At 41.5% G+C, this 24,081-nt stretch overlaps 1 protein-coding gene across 1 annotated transcript in view; it reads left to right on the forward strand.

Moving 5' to 3' along the window:
* The first annotated feature begins 7,575 nt into the window (after positions 1–7,575).
* The window catches only part of col24a1 (collagen type XXIV alpha 1), an 84,559-nt gene continuing 68,053 nt past the window's right edge, over positions 7,576–24,081 (forward strand). Inside the window, exons 1-3 of the mRNA XM_087830953.1 lie at positions 7,576–8,114; positions 15,225–15,292; positions 20,993–22,362. Coding sequence (XP_087687079.1) covers positions 8,062–8,114; positions 15,225–15,292; positions 20,993–22,362 — 1,491 coding nt within the window. The 5' untranslated portion in view covers positions 7,576–8,061. The remainder of the gene's footprint in view (positions 8,115–15,224; positions 15,293–20,992; positions 22,363–24,081) is intronic.

Here is a 24,081-nt window from a genome sequence, read left to right on the forward strand (position 1 = left end):
AGAACATGCAAACTCCACACAGAAAGACCCCGGCCTGATGGTGGAATTGAACTCAGGACCTTCTTGCTGTGCGGCAACAGTGCTAACCACCATGCCACCGTGCTGCTTTTATTTCATACAACCACTCTGGCCAAATCTAGTTTTGTGGCAAGTGTTATGACTCACAAAGCACCTTCTGCTAAAAACCATAGGGCTGGGTTAACATGAAAGGTAAAACATGCCCGTGGTCGTAGCAGACATGTGAAATATTTCAGTACCTCTTAAAGTGCAGGAGAGGCAGCATCGAACTGGTGTGAAGTCTCTTCTGGGTTGGACACTTCCGCCTGTGAGACAGGAGGATGTACTGCTTGACCTGGCTGGTAATACCACCAAGGTCACCTGCTGTCCCCTGTTTTCACTCTAACACAGTTGTGTCAAACCTAAGGCCCCGGGGCCAGAACCAGCCCGTCAAAGACTTGAATCCGGCTAGATGTAAAAAGATGTTTTTCTGTAAGTTTACATATTTATCATGTGATTTCACTGGCCCGTCCACTTGAGTGTAAAATGAGTTTAACATCCCTGCTACAGTACATGCGGCATCTCCGCTGGTAGGTATTCTGTCTGTCTCTTCAAGTATCTCAGTAAAATTTATTTCCATGTCTGTAAAGTGGACTTCAAATACTTCACAATACTCTAAAGCTGCTGAGCTGAGTGAGCTTTCCCAGAATCATTAAACATGTTTTATTTTTTCTCTCTCTTAGCCAAAGCAGTACATGTGGTGTGTTTTAAAAAAAAGAAAACAAAAATGAACTTTTAACAGTGAGATGAGAAGATGCACGCTGCACTCTTATCTGTTCAGTAAATTGGAAGCTCCAGCAGCAAAAAGCCAGCAGACTTTGTTTAGACTGGAAAAACCCATATAGCGCTTCGCAAAAGCGCCATCCTAACGAGCTAGAAAGTTAATATTTGGTATGACCACCTTTATTCTTCAACACAGCCTGGTCTCTCTTAGGCATGCGTTCTTATAATTAGTTTGAGGAGTCTTCAGGAATAGTTCTCCAGGCTTCTTGAAGGACATTCAAAGCTCTTCTTTTGATGCTGGCTGCCTCTTTTGTTCCTATCTTTGTCAAGATGATCCCACATAGCTTATAATATTTTTATGTTTTTGATTTTTCTATCCAGGTATGCTTTTACTGCACTGGCAGTGTGTTTGATCATCATCATGCTGAAAAATGAAGCTGTTGAAATGAAGCTCGGATGCTTTCCAGAGGGTATTGCATGGTGGACCAAAATCACAGTGCTATGTTCATAATTCAGTCAGTTTAAACAGGATCCCCAACACCATTGGCAAAAATGCAAAGCCAAAATCCCAGTTTTAACCAAAGATCTCAAATGTGGATTAATCTGGTTGTTAAGACCAATTGCCAGTGATTTTCAGTCCAGTTCATCCTTCATTGAGAAGAGCATTTTAACAGCCAGCTGTTATGATGAGGTTTTAGTGGATCCGCCTGAGGGCCAGATGCATCACTCAGGTCCTGTGTCAGGCCTGTGGATTTTTTTCCTCTCTCTTAAAGACATTGCTTTCAAAAATTGTTCATCTGCTGTAGTTTTATGCTATAGTTTTGTTTAGGCCTGCCACTTCTACTTTTACTTTCCACGTATTCAGTTTCCCCAAGTTTTTTAAGGAGACATTGCACACATGCAGAGATATGACAGGTTTTCGGCTTCAAATATACTTTGGTAATCACCATGCTGGTGTAAAAATACTATTTTATGCCTGTCAAACTGTGCTTTCTTTGGGATTTTTAATGGACTCAACAAATTAAATGGAAACAAATCATGTGCTTTTAGTAAAAAAAGTGCCAAAAGAAAGAAAAAAGTGTGTTAACATGTGTTCTTTGCTTAGTTGTCTGTCATGTGTAGATACAACACAGTCCATCTCCTGATTTAAATGCTTTTTATGCTTCAGTGATTCATAGGTCAGTGTTAATTAGCTCAAAAATTGAACAGAAAAAAAACACAATTTCTCTGAAAATAGTCTGGTACAGTGTCCAAAAAACTGGAAATGAGACATTGTCCAAAGAAAAATCCTGGAGAACTATCACTCACTTTAAAAATGAAAGAAATTCTGGCTCATTGGATGCAAAATATAAAGTAATGAAGCGTGACTCAAGACGCAAGACTGAATCTCTTAGTGCGTAATCCTGCTGGGCTGCTTCTTTATGCGTAGTTTGGATGCTCACAGCAACTTCATACTTTACTTAATCTTTTCATCTAAATCTTGGCGTTAAAGCAAATAGAGGTATTTCCCTAAACGTCAAACACATGAATTATGATGATAGATGAAATGCCAAACAGGATTTGGACACATAACACATGACAGTACTGATGAACCATTAGGCTGAGCAAGATTTCTCTGACTTTCTGAGCCACGATTGTTCAATACATCATCCTTGCATAAAGATTATTATCAACACTGGCTTCACTTCACACAGAAAATCTATATGATCAGGACTAAATTACTGGCAGCCTAATAGTATCACTGGAGATAAGCGTGAACATGCCTCTCAAAGCCGTCCTTTCAGCCCTCTTGAGAATTTAAATGGGATTTTACATGAGGAACTTTGCAGTAAGCAAGTATAAAGCCACTCTCTGTTCCACAGCCAGCTCCTTGGAGAATTCACGCCAGACAGAGGATCAGCTCCAGAGATGAAAGTGAGGTCAAGGTGTCTTTTTTTTCTTGCCCCCCCTCTAAATCAGACTTTGTCTCAGGCGGCTCCTCTCCTCTTCCCAAACTGAGAGCACACAGAGCTCTGGAAACTGAGCAATAAAGGTGATGAAATTCAATTTTAAAAATTCAATTTTATTTATGTAGCGCCAAATCACAACAATAGCCGTCAAAAGGGAGAAAAACTGTGACTCTGGACAGAGTCAGATCAGGTTGTCTAAGACATTTAAGTACACACAGTATATTATATTTGTTGAGATTGATCTTCAAGTGGAGTAACATTGTCATCAACATATCTGTCTTTATTTTGCACTGCTCTGTGTTTGTGTGGATATGAAATGGTGTTTACACATGGGGCAGCTCATTGACTGGCTAAGGCCGTCCCTCCAGTAATACATGGAGATGGTAGGATGCAAAGGTGTGGTTCTGCACAGCAGTTAGAAGGAGCCCAGTCAGAATCAAATGGGGAAAGAATGGAACCAAACACAGACAGCTTCTTGAAAACCTGGGCTTCGAGGTTTACCTTTCAAATCTAATATAGTTTGTAGGTCTCTTTTGGTCTGATCATCTTTAAATGGAGCAGGGAAAACCCAGATTTAAACCCCGCAGATCATCAGATGGAAGCACAAAGACACTTTGCATTCAATCTGAAAAAGATTGAGAGGATCTGCCACATATAATAAATAAATAAATGGAATAAACTGCCAAGATCCAGTTGCAGAAAGCCCTTCAAGACTTCCAAGAAGACACGAGCTGTAACGTAGTGTAAATCCAAGCTTAAGGACCCATCCAGTGGGCCCTTTAGATTTTCTCCAGACATCACATTCATTTAATTTGGAGCATATGCATTTCTCCTTTCTCCTCTTCAGCGAGAATGATGGGGAAACCATCACACTTCCTTTGGCTGACACTGGTCAGCAGGTGATTTGAGAGCCGCAGAGGAAAGCGGCTAAACGCTAAAGTGCATCAGGTATTTAGCTTACATGTTTCTTCCTTCCTGTTCTCAGACATTTTTTTTCCTTACCAATAAAAGCATAATTCAAGTATAGACACCGCAGCGGTTTCCTAAGAGCTGTTAATTGACAATGTTAGGAAAACCATAAATTATTTCACATCTGTCTGAAACTCGAGTAATTTATGACGTTGCAATATATGGTTATGGTTGCATGTAAATGCCTGGGGTTTTTAAAAGCTGACAAACACGCTTGTTTTTTGTGGGCTTGGTTGACTTCTGCTCAGCGTCTGCAACACTAATTGCACACAGGCAAACCCATGATGCTGGCACACAATCAGAAATGAGAAACGGCCACTTTCTGGTGTTTTCTTTACATTGAATGCACGAATAAAGTATGTGCACCCTCCATAAGTGATTAAAGGCCTCGTGAGTGTTTTGTAAATTAAAAATGATGCCTTCACATAGAGTTCAGATGAACCATCAAGTCGCCAGGCATTGTTTCAAGAGTTTGCACCTTAAAATCTGCCTGTAGTCCCTACATGAGCTTACCACTAAATTAAAAGCTGCACATGACGCTGCACCTCCCTGCGCAGTATGTGTGTATATGTGTGTGTGTGTGTGTTCCTTCTTTACCCCACTCGACCCCAACCCAACTTTCACTTTCCCTGCACACTCTTACACTTCCTCCCTGCCCAAACACCCCCTTCACCCTGGACTCCCCTGGCCCCTTTCTCACTGCTTTCCCGTGATCTCTTAAGCACTACAAACCACCTCACTGAATACAATCTCTCTCTCTCTCTCTCTCACACACACACACACACACACACACACACACACACACACACACACACACACACACACACACACACACACACACACACACTCTCGTACACGGAACATTGTTTCCACTATCAACTGCTCTGTATTTCACCATCTGTTACGCACTCCCCCAGCTGTTGCCCACACTCTCCTTGCTCGGCAAAATAACAGCTCTACGAGCCGATGACACGCACACAGGACAGAAATTACACAGGGCCGTGTCTGCTAATTAGAGACAGAAGCCAGTTTAGCATCTCGTCAGTCTGCAGGTAGAGTCTGCTGTCAGACTGGTCGCCCTCCTCCCAGTTAAATTCACGGCAAACTGATGAGCCCTTTACCTAATGAGGCACACTTAACCAACCGTGTGTGGATCGTTATGTTAAGAAGAATGTGCTTACAGTGGCCTCTCAAAAGCACATCTTTATTGAGCCTAATGGCTGCTTACGTTTTTGCTCTACGCTCTACCAAACCACCATGGTTGACTCTGGGCTTAGAATCTCGTGAGGCCGAAGGTTTTTCACGCTCCTCACGTTTACAAGCTGGTGTGTTACTATAAAATGTTCAAACCTTAAAGACAATACGCTCTCAGAGCAGCAGAGTATGTGATTTGGATCCTGGCCTTCCAAGGGGAAGTTCTGGAAATGAAATCATTGACGAGACATGAGCACGCAGGTAGGGATAGTCCATGCAGCTTCTGGGAGCGGGGCCAGCAACAGTGCTGCGTCCAAAAGACTCCAAACCCCATGCTGCCAGCATATTCAAAATGTCTTTTTTTAAATAAAACATGGAAAGCTGCACTTTTTTAACAAGTTCATTTGAATTGACACGTGCAATCTGTGCATTAATACTTGATCATCGTCTGTAACCACACACTGCTGTGATGACAATCCAGCCTGGCCTTTTGTGCGCTTTCAAGAAAGTGAAAAGTGTTTGAGAGCACTGGTCTAAACACTAACTGGTCATTTCCTTGGATAAGTTATTAAACTGTAGGAGGGGAACACTTGTTTTGAGGGTGGGGGCAGGGGGACTCCATGTACACTCGTCTACATCTGCCCGTTCCTCAGGAGAAAGACAAGCGAGTGTGAATCTGACTCATTCGGGCCTAACACTTTGGTGCTCAGCACACAGTGGATTGATTACTGCACATCTGCACATGTAAAGGGGGAAAAAATAGATGAAAATCATCTTTAAAAGTGTGCTGCAAAGCGCTCTGCATGCAAGTGAAGATATTTTATGGTAAATAATTCTGGTATTATAATAAAAGATCTTAAAGGACCGCTGACACTCACAGCAAGGCGGGCTCTAAATCTGTGATTTTATCAAGGTTTTATTAACAACCCGTGACAGAGTTTGAACCTTTTCCTGTCAGTCAACAAGCTCAAGCAGCTCTGTGCTACAACATTATCATGAAGTTTATTTCTTCAACCCGTTGATTCATAACCTTCTCGGAAAAGCAGCACCTCTGAACCTTTCTCTGGAAGTTGAGAGGAAGTGAAACATCTGGATAGAGCATCGCTACCCGAAGATGCTGAGTAATAGCAATGCCAGAGAGAGACTCCATCCCGTGTGGGCTTCCTCCTCCTCACACTGTCTTTGATGAAGAAGGGGGACAGCGAGTAGACTCACTGCTGCAGGCACACATCCGCAGCACAAAGGGCCTCAGACACCTTGTTTACAGAAATCACAAAATCCTTATGAAAGTCGTCGTTTGGAGTTTTCATGCCACTTTGACCTCTCTTACCTTGCTCTGTGTTTGGGCATTCTAACTGCTCACTGTCACTGCTGTTTTACTGTCTTCAGGTTAAAAAACCCTGTGTTCTCCACCTGGAATTAGAGGCAGGAAAAGCTCAGTGTCTCCCAGGCCCCTAAACTGCAAACCATATGGACTCAATCCCGGTCCAGGCTGATCTGAGGATGCAGACATCTAGAGGAGGATGCCATGGCATGTGGCGGGGAGGGGGTCGTGACAGAGCTCTTCTTGTTCAAGGCTATTGGGTTAGTCTGAGTGGGAAATGGTGGAAGTGAGTTGGAACTCGTTGGTTTGGAAAAATCGATGGTTGAGATGAGGAAACGGTGTCATTTTCAAGGAGAACTCTGCGCAGCGTTAGGACAGGGAAACCGCAAAACAAAGGAGCATTTTTGGTGCCGGAGCAAATGTGTCATTATAAACACTGCTGGAGTTTATACACCTAATAAATCTGTGCTTGTGTAAATCTCGGGAGAAGGAGCAGACGCAAAATCAAAAGCCCTCAGACTATATGGCATGCTCCCTAAGCTCATAAACCACATTCACATCTAACAGTCTAACTCTCTCGCTGAATCATAGCGTTTTGTTTTGTTTTATGAGAGTTTATTATTCACTACATCAAAATTCTTTTTTTTCATCATTTGTTTAATCCTGTGCTGCAGTCACGAGGCAGTCAAGTCTTTATATATACAGCACACTGAGCACGCTACAGCATATTTTCACTTTTCCAGCCAATGCCCAATTTCAGTTTAATGGTCAATGTATAAAAGATAAAGGTTACTTACTTAAATTAAACTAGTGGATTTAACATACTGCATGCTATTTGTTTTAGTAGTATTGTGATCATTATTTCATTGATACTGGCTTTCTACTTTGATTGTTGGATGTGTGATGTATGTTCAGAAACAGGCGACCATAATAATCCCATTTTCTGCGATGATTTCCTTATGAATGTGCATCAAGTGCACTTACAACTAACTCAAGCTCACTTATTCTGCCATGTAAAGTGTTAGTGATACTATTAGAGCCGCTTCAAAATTAAGCTCTTTTTAAAACTCATGTCATATATGCCAAGTAAAGTAATTGCATAACATTTTGAACTGATGCCATCTGATGTTTTCTGTTTTACGTCATTATTTTTTGTGTTGGTTTGCGTATGTCTAGGATTTACAATTTTTACGTGCATTTTATAACGTTTTATAACTAAACATATTGAAAACGTGCAGGGTAGTGCAGCACTCAAACTCCACTCAAAGAGTGACCGAAGGGCTCAAGCCAAAACTCCGTCCGTGATGTCACGAGTCAGTAACCGGTGAAATCCAACACCACCAGCTGGTAGGATGGGGTTGTGATGGGCTGAGTACGGGTTCCCCTCGCATCAGTGCAAGTCAAGGCACATAGCAGAAGCCACCGCCTGGAGGCAAAGACGCATGGAACTGAATCTGCTGTGTTGGAGACCAAGAAGAAGTCGAGTGCTAATTCTGTGAATCCCTGAGAGCAGTCAAGTTTACACTGGTGCATACCGACTCGCTGCACTGCAAGTCCTTCTCTCCCCCCTATCCAACTGTTGCGCGTCTCCACTTTGGATAGAAATAGCTTGATCACTGCGCGCCGCAGAGCGCAAAGGATCTGAGGCTTTGGTTTTGAAAGAGTTTGGAGAGACTTCTCCTCAGGACTGCAGCAGCTACGATGAGGAAACTCTGAGGTGGCAGTTATCTCCGTCCGCTTTATGCTTCCTTTGGCTCTTACCAAAGGTTAGCCCATGTGCAGGTATCCCCTTGAGTGTGATTCTGTTTTCACCCAGATCTCTGCTGCCTGGACAAATGCATACAAATGCATTTAGGAGCTCAACGGACAAGGAGTGGACACGTTTCCGCGGCAGCAACGTAAGTGGTCATTTGGTTAAGTACTCTGCAGATGTCAGACTATCTATGCGCTGAAGCTGTTTCCGGAACAGGTTTTCGCTTGATATGGCAACTGGGAGACTTATTTCTGTTCAGGTTCTTTGGCGTGTTTCCCTGACAGGGCGCCAGTTGACCAAACAAGTTTCAGCAGCTGAGCTGCACGATTGTGACACCAAAACGTGGCACAAACTATTCAGAATTTTAGAAAGTTTAAGCACGAGACGACTGAGCCCTGCTGTAGTTTTTCTCTTTTTAGGATGTCTTCAGCTCGATCCGTTCGACCTGTTTGTTCTGCATATTAGCTTCACTCTAGCTGTGCACGGACTGCTGCTGTTAAGCTTTACCATCCCCATCTGATACCTGTACTTTTCCACACACACATGCATTTTAGCTTTGGAAGTTGGCTTTGATCCCACCATGTGAACATGCAGTCTAGGATCTGCTACAATATCATCTTTTTATTTGGCACCCACTCACACAGCTCCAGTAAGCTGAAGAATAAAGGTAAACCATGGAGAAAGGGGATGAATGAGGCTGTCTTGTAAGTAATAATGCTTATTCTGCAAGTGATAAATTAGAAGAAGCACCGAAGCAAATGTCAAGGACCCAAGAGCAGCAAATGTGTCCATCTCTGTAAACATGTTCAGGCTTTAGATGAACACCCTTAAACCCTAAACATTCCTCATGGGAGTGTGCATTATTGACATCTAGCATGCAGGTCTTGTTGTCCTGCTACATTCAGCTGGGGTCTGTGGAACATCAGAAATGTGCACTCCTTGAAAGAAAGAGTACTTCACAGGAAAAGCATTATCTTCTATCAGAAGTGAGTCCAAGTTGCCTGTACTCTATTATGAATGTCTTCCAGATATGATCTAAAAACAAAATCTGAGACCACAAGACATTCTGTTATTCTCTGCTGATAGCGGTTGCTTGATGTAAAACAAAGTAGAGTTGAAACCCCATAAGAGATCCTTTTTTTGTCCTTGATAGTGAATATGAGAGCCTTATGGGGAAAACTGAGGTGACTGGGGATAAATGTGGCCTCCCTTGAATTCACAGACAGAGTTAGTGTGTATGCATCAGTGGTTAACTGGCTCCTGAGCTCCAGACAATCACCCACTGTTGCAGGCATTGCTGCTCTATTGCTGCCAGTGCTAGAGCTATAACACTGCAGAAACACAACCACTCACATACACTCTGGCTGAGAGTGCATGCTGACTCCTCAGCACAGGTTGGTACCTCCAGATGGTTGATAATGTGAGCACATGTTTGCTATTGTCAGGTCAATGAGGCAGAAGGACAAAAAAGCAGAGAATATAAAGGGTTTTTCTGCCAGCACATTATTTGTCTTTTTACGGACGTTTATGGACATTTTTGCAAATGGTACAAATGTCAGTCCATTGTTAAGAAATACAGAAAAACATCAGCAAGAATTCATACAGGAAGTGAAGTGCTTTCATTTGAAAACGTTAATTGTTCTGTAGTTTTACCCAGTTATTATGTTTTTCAGTGTACCACATGTCTACTGTGCATCTGAGTGCATGAGGGATACTTCCCTTGTCATTTGCATTCAAAGTTTTACTGTCACTACATAAAGTACAAACTGTGTAGCTCCCTATGACGCTACCCTAACATTTCATTATTATAATCGCTTTAATATGGCCAACAGCTTTTCTTTGCCATGTATTCTGGGTAAAATCGCACAAACACTTTGTGATGTGTTACATTATAGGGCAATGCTTCTACAGAAAAGCCTTCCTGTATAAGTTGTAGTGGACTGCATGACAGGATAAGTATTTATGCAAGAAGATGTCAAACTTTGCTTTCAATATAACTGGATAACAACAATACCAAAGTTCCCACCATCTAATGGTATTTAGCAGCTACTTGTGTTTATCTGCAATGGAGCTAAGCAGACTCTAATCTGTGGTGCTCAAATCTGAGATAATTTATGAACCCTTATAGACACTGTAACAATTTAACAGCCTGTGATGGACGGGCAACCTGTGCAGGGTGTATGCTGTCTCTCATCCAGTGTCAGCTTAGATGTGCTCCGGTCCCAAACCAAGCACAAGAAGTTAGGAAAATGGACAGATTGACAGGAAAGTCTTTACAAAAACAATGTCCTGGCTCATCTGGGTAATCGGCAGAGCTCACTATAAATGCCTTTAATAAGGCTTCCACGTCCCACAGCTCAGGTTACCCTTTTTGAATTATTCTGTGCTACAATCACAGCCTCTCCACCTTCGTGCTGCAGTGTACTCACCTTCCCTGAATCACCGGCTGCAGGGATTTTGGCCTGTCGGTGTGAGTGAGTGTATTTAACCCTCCTAACATCTGAAGGTTTCTCTGCAACAGGGAGAGGGCAAATAAATAAAAGCCAGTGGAAGTTTACTCACGGGCCTTTGTCTGCTCACTGTTTTGTGAACTCAGTCAATCTTTACACTGGTCTGCCGTGACCTCTTGACTCCGAGTACCATTGGAGTGAGCTGACGAATGTTAGCCATGCTCATTAGAGGAGAGACATGGCACGCTCCTTATAGAAGAGTCAACTTAGATTCATGATGGCTTGGAATCATTGGTGGCTTGGAACAGTTAGGAAATCATTATCATTTCTAGCCTTTGCAAACGCTCCACTATTAGACAGTTCAATCCTGGAAACCTGCTGATTTGTTAATCATTTTTGCTGATGGCTATTTGGAGAGAGGACAACAGGCCTGCTTAGTTATACCATAGTGAAGTTATTACGATAAGGGTACAGGTACTGAAGCTGTAACCCAGCCAGCGGGAACACTCTTTGGCAGTAGATCAGTGACTTCATGGTGTCCAGGAATGTTTTTGTTGAGATTGAGAAGCAAAACATGCAGGAACAGAACACCTGATTTGCAAGAAAGTGATGCACTCATTTGGAAACATTTTGACTGGTTTATACTGTAACATGCTGGGTGATGCTGGGTCTTAACAGCTCCTCGGGGCACTGCGTCATTTTATGTGTTATATCTGCTATGACATCCATGGCATTTTTAGACTGGCCTCAGCTAAGTCACACAACAGTAGAGGTTAGGTAAACGCTCCAAGGTCATGCTCTATAAACCTCAATCTTCTGAATAATGACTCCTCCAAGGAGTGCCAAAAGAGCTTCAGCAAACTTCAGGGGTTATGAAAAGTGGGATGGGTGGGTCAGGGTTAGTCTCATCAGGTTTGTTTAGATTGTCCTATTCAGAGCACCTTTTAAGTCAAACACAGCAGCTTTTGGATTTTTCACACCAACGCGGCTCAACAGCAGTTTTAGTGCTTCCAGTTTCTTGGAGAACCTCTAGAAGTTTCATTTCAGAGCTGTGTGTGTAGATTAACAGCTTTGCATGCTTCGCTGTTACTTACTGATTTGGTAAATTAGACATGTAAACAATGAACCGTGAAAGCCGCTGCTCACCTCCTGACCGACATTAATGATGAATGTTTAAAAAAAAAAGGAAAAAAAAAAGATTCCAGTTCCTTATGAGACTATAAACAGAAGTGTAATAGGTTTGCTTCTATTTGCCAAGCGTAATTGAGCTTTTTGCCTCTCCATTTGACTCTCAGCCTTCTCCCCAGTTGAATGAACCATTGTTAGGGATCCAAGCTAATTTTGAAGGGGAGAAAGGAAAGATCTGGTACTGCTGGAATGATTCATTGCAGAGTGGAGCTTTAAGTTGTGATTATTTATAGTCTTGACATGACACCCACTCCCCACATAGTGGTATTTCCCTTCGTCAACAGAGCACTGTTTGGGGAGCTTTGTCTTGCTTTCAGGGGTCTTTTCCATTAACTGCTAGGACGGGGAAACGTGCCGTAGCGGTATTGTCACATATAAGGGAATTCACCTCTGATGAAAGATTGGATGTAGTCTGTTTTTCTTATTAGTCTGATCTATCCCTTCCATTCTGTTTGCATGTCACAATAAAGGTTAAAGCACCAAACCAAGGTTCAGCAAGTGGGGAAATGGTCACCGGTTGTTTCTAAAAATGTGATGAAGCGATAGCCTGAACGTGCTCAGTGACAGAGCCTTAGAGATGCTTTAAATAGCCATGAACAAGAGACTGTGGGACAGACAGCAGGACAAAAGAAATGTCTGAATCAGCGTCACATGGATCCACACACTCTAAAAAGGAACGTTAAGTGATTTATTAGGTTTTTTCCCCTCTATCTTTGGTCTACTTTTAAAAGCTGCCAATGTCTAAACAGAACCAGCTACTCGTTGCCCTTATAAATGTCACTGTAATCCTCTCACAGTAGATGAATGACTGTATTCATATGTTTCCCCCCCCAACTTGTTTTTTGTAACTTTTTCCGACTTTGGGAATACTTCTGCGTTACCAGCTGTGGAATGTCGCACCACATTCTCGATGAGGAACAGGTGACACACTCATTCACGGTGTCTCTACTTAAAGGCAGCCCTTTCCTTTTCCGTTCTTCCCTTGTTGTCTTTTTAATCTTCCCCCTCTTTTCTGCTTTCGATTATATTTTATTACTCAGTTCTGCAGGGCAGATATGGCTTCCCGTCTGGCGGTTGGTGTGGGGGGGCTCTCTGTCAGAAAGTGACTCACACTGGGTTAATCTCATGCTCACAGGCCACCAAAAACACTTGTTTGTAAGGCGCCTGTCATGCTGTTTGAGGCTGTCAGTCCCTGCAGGATTAAGGTGTGACAGCAACCTTTGACTGATGGCGCCCTGCATATTAAAATAGCAGGACTACTGTCTCTTGTACTTTGTACAGCCACCACACTGTGTCAGTGTCAGAGAAAAATATGACACCAGTTGCCAGAACAAGTTGTATAAGCAGCTGTTACTGTTTTCGGGGCTGCTGATGTGATTTGGTTTGAATGTCCAGCTTTACTGTAGATCAGTGAAACTGTGAGGAGCAGGGCCAATGCAGGCGGGACGACCAGGTGAAAGATGTTGAATGAATATGACTTCATGAGGGGATAAATAAGCAAACGGTGATATTGTGCTGGAGCTTTATTAAAGTTGGATTCTTGTTTTTATCAATGACCGAAGGAGGGTCTTCCAGAAAACCTTGATGATGTCCTGTGAAGTATTTTGTTTGCGTTGCCTTTAAATCAAACCTTCACTAAAACTGGAGTTACTGCTTCTTCTTTTCTCTGTCTTCTTTTTGAGCTGCTTCTTCTTATACTTTTTATACTTTTTGTTCAGCTTTACTGGTGACAGTGTTAGCAAATGTTACCTTACCTTAGATTGTTAGACTTTATAACACTTGTTCGACTGCCTGATCTGTAGTTCTGGACATTTCTAGACACATCAATGTATATGCACCCTATCTGCATTTTAGTGGACAATATTACTGGACAGTCTATAGTTAACGTGAACAAATTTACCTAATTTGCACGACATTTTTGCACAATTTTGGGTAGGAAGGTTTTACAGTGATGCTGAGGACCGGCTGTTCTGTGTGGCTTGTTGTGTCCTTCCTCTGTAGCTGTCTGGTGGGGAGTGCCACCTAGAGGTGGGGGTCAGTGAGGGTCAAGAGTGGAGTTATGTGACTTGTGCAGCAGAGGGACAACATGCAGTATGATTAATATATAACTTACTGTTTCATAAGCCTGTTATAGAATGGAACATATTTTAGTATTGATAGCTTTTCAGGATATTTAAGGTTTTTGGTAAAGGAGATCCAACTTGAAACCCAACTTGAAAAAGATGAAAAGGGAGGAGCAACTCCTGTGTGAATGTTGGCTGGGGGATTTGCCTCTTTATGGTCCTTGCTTTGCCATAAAAAGCATTAAATTGTTATTAACCATGTGCCTTGGAGATCAAATCCATCATTGTCTGGAAACGATAAAACACGATACTCAAATATTCTTTTCATTGCTTTTCACTACGTCTTCAGGCATAAAAATGTCAAAGTGGAACGGCTTTTGAAACTGAGCAGTCACATTGTCTTTTAAAGGGCTCCAGCTTTTGTTTTTACTTGTTTCGACTAATGATATCTACTCAGTATCAGCTACCGCAGGAGAGGATGAATATTTTTTTCTTGTGAATGAATCATTTATCTGATGAATCTCTTGATTGTTTAGTGTAAACGAAAGGATTCATGTAAAAGCAGACCTTATCAGCTAATTACTTGACAAGGACTCATTTTATTCTCCTTATCTGGCTGTCTGTTACCTCTCCAGTAGCGCTTTTGCTGTCTCGTTGCTCTCTCCTTCTTCTCTTCTTTCTCAAAAACTAACACTATTTTCAGAACCAAAATGATTATAATGTAACTTTAGCTCTCATTTTTTGATGTGATGATTAGATCATAAGCATGTTATTTATTATTTACATAGCATTAATTATTATTTAAACTCACCAAGCAGTATCAGATTATGTAAAGTGTTTCTTAAACTGTGGCAGCTCACATACTGGGGTGGTTTGGAAGCTGAGCATTGACTATATTGCTTCAGTAAAGTCCTGCTTTGGGTACTTTTATCATAAATTTAAAGACTATTGCAACATAATAGTATTCAGTTTAATTCGCTTTTAGTTATATAGTACCATACAACAACAACACTCACCTTAAGGTGCTTCATTTTGTAAGGTAATAATACAGAGAAAACCCCAGAAATTAGGTGACCCGCTATGAGCAAACACTTGGTGACAGCGGGAAGGAAAAAATCCCTTTTAACAGGAAGAACCCTCTGACAGAACCAGGCTCATGGAGGGGTGTCGATCTGCAGTGACCGGTTGGGGGTGAATGGATGAAGACGAGGCAGAAGACTCATTGTGGAAGAGAGTCAGAGATTAATAATAACTAGCGATTAAATGCAAAGTGCTGTTTAACACAGAGAGGTGAATTAAGAAGAAACACTCTGTATGATGGTAAGTCCCCAGTAGCCTCGGCCTATTGCAGCATATCTAAGGGAGAGTTCAGGGTCACCTGATCACCTTAACTATAAGCTTTCACAGCCATGCTAATTACAAATGGCCATGCTCCGCTGTTAGCATCAGTTAGTGTATCTTTATTAAATAAAGATGTGACTGTATGTTTAAAAAGTGTCAGAGAGACAAACCCAACAACTAGTCATGAAACTGATCTTTGTTTTGTCCGTCTAGGTGGAACTTTCTCCTGCTCCTGTCAGTATGCTCAGCAGCACTCTCTGGAGAAGATTACGTAGCTCAAGGTAAGCAACAGAACACTTCTGCATAACTAAAAGTCAGCATTTTTTTTTTATATGAAAGCATTTTATTAGATGCCCCCCCCCCACCCCCTTTTTGTCACTAGGACATGTGACTCACTGACATTTGTCATATAGACAGTATAAAAGCTCCTGTCTGTATCCCACTCAAATCAATAACAGAAAAGTGATGCTATATAACTCTTGCAGGGGCCCTATTGAAGCCGATCAGGTGTGAGCCAGGTTATTCACATTAAGTGAGTGGGGTGTCTGCTATTTATTGCATTCATGGCTTGTCAGTGACTCTGTTTTAACATTAGCCTCATGTTACCTGACATAAAAACCTCCTGACTGACATTTCAAATAAATTCCATGTTATATGGTGTGGAGATTTTAATTCTTGGGAGAAACACTGACATCATATTGGTACTTGGTGATGGCAGGTAGCCGGGTATATTTGGTCCTAAAACTAAAACGTCTGACTGATACATATCAAGACAGCATGTTACATATTGCATTGTGAGTTTAAAGTCATTAAGTACAAAACAAAACAAAACAAAACACAACAACTCGAATGTAAACTTTTATTTCAATGTAGGCCAGACACAGAATCGGCAGTGATTAGCACTCGCTAAGCAATTGACATTGCTGGATTCCCCCATTCAGTGCAGCAGCCCCAGTTCCTGATCAACTAGCTGGATAAAGAGTTGTTGAATCTTTTTATGGCTTGCACAGTAATAGTCAAAGAAGAAGTCCAGCAGCAGCTGCAGAAATGGGACCAAAATGCTAAAGAACAGAGGCAAGACAGAATGACAGAAACAGGAAACAAATGCAGAATATATAAACTGACACACAGCTGTTAAGAAAAAAGATTTTTCTTCCTATAGCCTTGAGGCGACAGTTGTGATGAATTAGTGCTATATAAATAAAATCAATTTGAATTGAACTGTTACTCAGAAAAATTATCGTCAATAAATGAGCCATATACAAACCGATATATACATATGCAAACTTTGGCGTCATTCTTCTCCTGTTAACATATTTTTAAATGAAAAGAAACACGGTTACTATCAGAACACATAGACTAGGATTACATGCTTTTTTAAGTAGCGTATCTTTACATTTACACTGTAAGCATATCTTTCCTGGAAACGTCAGGAGCTAAGATGAAATAAAACCACTGGAAGTGGCTTAAATGCAGATCAAACTACTCATTCTTGTAATGCTTCCAGTAATTACATCAGCTGATGCCACAAACTCTTTAGGGATCCTAAAGAACTCGTTAACTGGGATCCTTCAGAACGGTTCCTACAGAACTCCTCTAATGTTTACGATGCCTTGTTCATAATACAGCTCAACCACATCACACCCTATTTCTGCTTTTATGTTGGAGCACATACAGTACATATAGGAACAGCGAGTGCACACAGGAATTCCTCTTTAGCTGCTCTTCTGATCACTTTTAACCTTCTTCCTTAACATGCCCGCTCTTGCTCTCAGGGCCACGGCATGCATTTAAAAGCAGCATAAATAACTGCTGTACCTTTTGTTTCCTCCCTCTCTGTTTTTTCCCCTCCTGCTACATTTCTGACTATCAGTGCTCGCATCTCTGTGGTCCATCAATCAAAATACTAAATACACCCATAATGTAAAGTACATGGCAGAAATGCACATACAATGGGAGGAGGAAATCTTAGCTTGGCATGTTTTGGCAGCTGTGCCTCACCTGGTCAGCTGTTGGGGGTGAAGTGATATCCATCTTTATTTTTAAACAGAGCAACAATGATGAGAAGAATTGAAGGTGAGAAGAGCTGAAGTTAAAAGGTGATCATAGATAGAGTTGTTATTTTTGCTGGGCTCTGCTCTATCAGTGGATCTACATTGATTTGGGATCTTTTAACTATAATCTCATCTCTCACCCTGAGTCTGACTTTCTTGAAAGAGTAAAGTCTTGTTTAATTAGGCACCGAAGCAATAATATAAAAATATATCATATCCTGCGGTCTGTTCCACTATCTCAGTATTGTCTTATCTAAGGCTGACCTCATGATAAGTCCTCACATAGACTATTTATGTGCCTTGTCTACTGCCTCTTGCAGTGTCCCTCCCCTTATTCCATCATGCAACGCCATGTCCCCACGTATCACCCGTGATACGTGATGGCCCGCTCCAAGTAGAATCAATCCATCATAATGAGGGGAGGAGGAATGAACAGACAGTGCAAGAGCACCTTGTCTTAACGTATGAGACAGATTAATTGGGATCTCGTCTGACGTTACCTCAGGCAGTGAATGTGGAGGACATCACAATGAGCGCTCGGATCGTCTGCAGACAGATACTCCTCCTATCAGAGCTGCATGACTAAAAATGCTGTGAAAGCACATTGTCTTTATCTCTACAGTCTTCTTTTCTTTACCTCTGCTCTGGCACCCAAACAGTATGACAGGAATGGGTTTCATCTGCTTCTTAACAGGTCTTAGAATGAGGTAAATACAAGCTGAGATAAACGACAGCACATGTCATATGAAACAAAATTAAAAATTAAGTGCACCCTGTGATTCAGGAGCTCAGTCTCTCATATCAGTGTGAAAGAACCTTGTTTACAATGTTGCTTCAGTTCCTTATTTATTCTCTTTTATGGTCCCATCATAACATTGATTTTTTTTCTTTTTCAGCCATTCTGTAGTAGATTTGTTGCTCTGCCTTGCATCATTATTCTGTTGCACGACATAGTGTGAGGCAATATTGGGTTGTTAGGCAGTTGGCCTGCATTCGGATCTAGAGTTCATGGTTGACTAAAAGAATAAGACAAGAACTTCATGGAAATCGAGGTTCCTGAACGTTCTTGTTTAGTTTTGGTAAATTAACTGTGTGTTAAGGCCAAACGATTGGTCCAGAAGTCTTGCGTTTTGTTCAGATGAAACTTTGGTTTTTAACCGGAAGACATTTTCTCCTTGAAACCATTCCAAGCGAGCCATATTTCTTCAGTCTTTTTCTAATTGTATTGTCATCAACTTTAAAATTTAACACACTAACCGAGGTCTATATAGTTTCTCTGTGCATTACACAGACTGACCTCTAGGAGTATTTATCCACTCCTGGGAAGATGGATTCCACACATTTGTTTGAAAATTACCTCAAGACCCTTCCCAGAATGATGTGCAGCAACAATTACTGATATATATATTTTAAACGTTTGGCTTTTTGCCTCTATTGGATAATAAACACAGATGAACTCAGGAAGAGAGAGAGGGGAAGACATGCGGCAAAGGGCCAAGGTCCGACTCAAACCTGCTGCTTTCTGGCCATGCAGCATGTGGATGCTCACGCACTTAGCTAAACTGGTGCACTGACTGTTGCTCATTTAAGATCTTTTCTGATGTCGTTCCTCTTTGGCAATGTGTTAACACACCTGAATGCTAAAGACCTACAAAGTGCCAAAACATCTGCTTTTCACAGAGGTGCTCACACTTGTTGCTGTTCAGATCATCAACTGCATCTGATTAGCGGCGCCTGGCTGCTATTAACCCTCTCAGTTCCTATGGAAACAGTGTACTTACTTCAGCATGCTGGCTTAGTTTTTGTTACATGAATAATAACGTGGTGTAATATATCATGTTTTATTGCTTTTCCAATACCTGCTAAGAACTGTCAAATTTTTATTATATCTTAAACCTTAGTGTTGAAAGAGGGTGCACTTTTTTTAAAACCTGACTACAACATTATGTTCAAACATTAAAAAAATATTATTTCCCTGCATCTACATATTCACACCTCTAGAGGTCAAATGCTCAGTTCAGGATTTTTGTATTTTTCTAACTCTTCACCAAAGTCTTTTTGATAGCAAGAATATAGAGCATGGAGTTATTAAGGGTATACACAATGTTCTGAAGGATGCACTTTATGTCTGTGTCTCCAGGCGTGTACTGATCCCACTTTTTCTCTCAGGAAATTGATTCTGATGCCTTTTCTATATGCCGAGTAGCAGCAAGCACAGACCCCACTCTTCAGTTCTCTTTTTCAGACTAAAAAAAAGCTTATAACACCTTAAGAAGACAATCCTATAATATGTGGACACTGGTTTAGTTTGTTTTTTGTTTCCACTCACAGTAATACTACATTAACTGGCCCGTCTATCAAGCTGGTATTCCCAAATACAGTGGAGTCGTTTCTTCAGTGGAACGTAGTTTGTCAAACTGCTGCTGAGATCTAAACACTGAACAAACGCTTCTGTGTGACTGCTGTCTTTGTCTGCCAGTGCACTAACAGATACCTCCATGCTTTCTCTTGCATGTACACAAATAAGTGAGGCCATCATTTGTAATTCAGTTGATATCTAAAGTTGAAATCTGTGTGCAGCATCCTTTAATCACAATCATGTACTGACATGTATGATCGCCAGTTTGCTGTTTTCTTGAATGCAAAGCTCGACAGAATGTGCTCTGTATGCAAGTTCAAAAAGGAGGAGGAGTTTCCTGTATTCTTTTAAATGTTTTTTTTAAAGTTTCCTGTATTCTGCTTACATGCTTATCTTGCCCCTGCTTCTCATCTGGGCTACAGCTGCATTTCTGTTGCTTGAAAAACATGGATTGGATCATTGGCATCATGCTGACATTGTTACATGGCCTTAATAGCTCACTAACTTTTCTTAGTCATTTAACTTCAAAAAGAAAATAACTCTTTTCCGGTCCCAGTTTGGGTTCAGTACAGGCAGTATCTCTAGTTAGGGCTGGATCAAATGACCCCAAAAGCATCTGTTAGTTCCGCTGCTGCAGGCTCTGGATGCTGGGACACTTCCAATGATGTGATAAGCACTTCTTCTCCAGTCCCTTCTTTTCACTCCTGATGCGTTTGTATGCCACTGCTGCAGTCATTAACTTGTCTCTCTTGTGTTTTAGCCTGATTATTTGGTCAAAAAAAATAACAGTTTTGTAATTATTTCATATTTAATGCCATCGAATTAAAATCTCTTGTCCATGAGCAACATGTTTAGGCATCTATAGAAGATTTTCATCATTTCATTTTTATTTGTGAATCTGTAAATGCGAATGCAAATATTTTTCTCAGTATTATTAAAAGAGAGAATTATCAAGGTTTGCATTCTTAAATAGTTTTGAAAGGAATAATATAAAAAAAAAGGCTGGCTGATATAGGACTTTTGGTATAGGACGATTTTTCGATATACTGGCCAATAGCATTTTTTTCCCTTTTTGTACTGACACACAAAGCATAAAAACGTTTTATTAACATTTGTTAAGTTAATTTTTATTCGTGCACACTCTGCCCAACTCTGCTCAGATCAGCTACCAACAGGGACGTTGCAGAGTGCCCCCTGGTGGTCAGATTACACAAAATCAGCACTGATAACGCGGTTAAAGACTCATCATCCCGTTTTTTCTTTACTTTTAGCCCGGCATCCAATTTAAGGGTTATGCCACAGCTGCCCTATATTAAAAGTTTTGGTAATTCCTTTATGTTTTTATGTAATGGTTTGTCTACTGCAAGCTTGAAAATATGTTTTTAATACTAAAATATAATTGTTGTTATCTATGAACTTCCAAATTTACAGTTTTACAAAAAAACAGAAAAAAGTACTAAAGCAAAGTGTTACTTTTTGAAACATTTTTGTGATTTGTACATTTTCATAAAATTGCAATTCATTCTCAGCATATTAATCTTATAAGTATTTCTGTCTCTGTCCTTTAGGAGTGGATATCCTTTATCGATTGGGGCTTACAACTCAAAGCCACACAGACGATACCTACGAAAGGACAAGCTCACAGCCTCCCACTTATGCAAATGTTCCCGCACCTTTCGATGGCCCCTTTTCTGGATATGGGGTGTTGCTCGACTCAAACTCCCTCTATGAGGCGCCAGTGCCCACTCTATTCCCTTCAGAATTTGGCGAAGAGTTCTCCGTTATAGTTAGCCTAAGCTCCTGGCGAGCAAACAATGCATTTCTTTTTAGTATCAAGGACGGGAGGGACCGGTTGCGTTTTGGCATTCAGTTGCTGCCACGCAGAGTGGTGGTTTATACTGCAGAGAAAGCCTCCATCTACTTCAACTACAACTGGCAGGATGGGCGCCTGCACCCTTTTGCTGTTGGGGTTCGTGCACGTTCAGTGTCCTTCTATGCGAATTGTGGAGGGGTGCAGCAGTGGGAGCAAACCCTGGGGAGATCTCAAACACTGGGGGAATCTGGGGGTGTCTTCACTCTGGGAAGGATGAACTCCAAGGCGGCACCATTTAGTGGTCAAGTCTGCCAACTGGATATCTATCCCTCAGCCCAAGCTGCCGCGCACTACTGCAAATATCTTAAAAAACAGTGCCGGCTGGCCGACACTTACCGATTACATTTCCCACATTCTGATTTGGATATTGTGGTGAATGACCCCCCTTCTAGCCATTTGACAAAGTCTCTTCTTGGAGTAGCAGCTACTCAAAATACACCCGTCGGATCTACAGCAGCCATTAAACTATCCCCAGATCGTTTGGTCATGCAGCATTCAACTCTGAGCCCACCAATACGACCTCATCTGGGGGACCAAGAAAACATTTCCACATTGAAACCATTATCCCACTCTGCCACATCATCACTCCAGCTTTATAGCCCCACCGTAACTACGCCAAGTAGTCAAGCAGCTCTGGGTTTTGCCTATAGCACAACAACCACCACTACCAAAAATGTGTTGGCTAAAGACACCACGCCCCAGGAGGACTCTGAAAACAGCACAGAAGAAGAGAGAAATTCCAGAAAACAGCCAAGTCCGGATGCCACTACAGGTGTTGTTTCCCTGGTCAGACAGAGCCAACTAAAGGAAGAACTCAGGAACAACTCCATCACAAGCTCTAGGGACTCTGGCTCCACAAGCCAAAATTTCCCAGAGACTCATCTGAGAGCCAACAGCACTACTTTGTACAGGGAGAATCAGGTGGACACCTCAGAGCAGCATGATTTGGATGGCAGCTATGATGACGTAGACATGGGAGAGTATGATTATGGATACGAGGAGCCAGAGTTCTTCTATGACTACCAAGATGGTTTACATGGCCCCAAAGGAGAGCCTGGTCCTCCGGTAAGTGACTGAATTTATGAATCACAAACAGAGAATTAGTGCTTATAGAGAGCACTGATGTGCAAACCAGTGCGTTGCTATGTATATTTTAGAGTAAAATTCCGAGTGAGCCACAATGTGGCTTGATTACACTCAGGAGACATGCAAAATGTTTTGGCTGTGAAATGTAGTGATTTAAAGGTGATGGCATGTCCAAGCAGTGTGCTTTTCCCCCCCTGTATCTACAAGTTGTTAAGTACTGCTAGGTATTTTTGCTCTTATGTCAGAGGATAAATCTTTGGAGGACTGGAGCTATACCCCGGGATTTAAAAAAAAGAAAAGAAAAAAAAAAGCACTTGATCCAGGCCATGATGTAAGCTAGTGGCTCTGGACACACTTGTAGTTCATGAGTGTGGCTTATCTTTCCATGTGTGAGATGTGTTAGGCATTCTTGGTGCTCGGTATAAACATGTGAGTGTATAATGATACAGAATGCCTGGATTCATCTTTCCGTACTTGCAGCGCCTGCAGACCTGTAGGGAGAGACACATCTTATCCAGCGTTGTTGTTTCAATTTATCTACATGTCCCAGAGCCTAATTGAGCTATACTGCGATATTTTGTCAAAATCACACTCCCATGCTGCTATACTTCATTCTCAATGATGTTTTGAGGGAAACATATTTTGTCCATATCATCTTCTCGCTCTCCTACCCTTGTTTCCTTTCAGGAGACCAAACATTAACCAAATGTTATGACTCTCGTACCCAAGAGAATGGATGAGAATCTTCTAACATGGTTAACATTGTCCCATGACTTGAGATGTGCTTCCAGTGTCCTGTCATGGAGAGAAACTAAAATTGCCTTAAAACAGAATTAAAGATGAACTTTAGTTCTATGGGAAAATCATTTTTGGAGGCATAATCGAGCATTGTGAACATGACACAGTTTAAGCCACAGGGCTTTTTCCAGCGGATCGTATTTTGGCAAAAATGTTTAATTAGCCACAATGTTTGTCCTTCGGTGCTGTTATCTTTGACAGTTTGTGTGTCTTGGCTACTCTGACCGCTTAGATGCAGGCATGTTTTGAATGCTGGGTCAGCTGAAGGTCAGTGGCTAGCTCTTTGTTTGAACTTGAAGACAAGCTGGCCTGTTTCCTCAAGGGAAGTGTTTCACAGTTTTTCAGCCACATAACTGGACGAGTACAGGTGGCCTCCTGCACTCTATTTAATTTGTGCTTTAGCATTTTTGCACTTTTTTTCATTAAGAAAATTCATAACAAGCAAAGAAGCAGCAGAAGAAAGCGTGTCTTACTTTCCCCTTTGTCTATAATATGATGTATATGATTTCTTTTACTCACAGTGACAAAAAAACCCAATTTAAAATGACTCACTGCTTCAATATTGGCCCAATTTAATGACACAACATTATGAGTAGGTTGACCCCACTGCAAAAGTCATGCCCAAGCTCTGACGACTGATGGGAGCTTATCATTTTTAGCGTTCTCTGAAGTTTCAGAAGGAAACCAAGTTTTTCACTGACAATAAAAGCACTTTGAGAATATTAGGAGTTTCCAGTTATTTCAGTTTGAGTTGTGCAAGTTTGGACTTCTCTGCTGTAGGGCTGCCACAAACGATTATTTTGATAGTCGACTAGTCACCGATTATTTTTGCGATTAGTCGACTAATCAGATCATGCGTCCATTGGACGTAAAACGTACGGCTTATTGCACCAGCAGCAT

Source organism: Neolamprologus brichardi, chromosome 17, assembly GCF_056152115.1.
Source record: "Neolamprologus brichardi isolate AB-2024 chromosome 17, ASM5615211v1, whole genome shotgun sequence".
Taxonomy (NCBI): Eukaryota; Metazoa; Chordata; class Actinopteri; order Cichliformes; family Cichlidae; genus Neolamprologus; species Neolamprologus brichardi.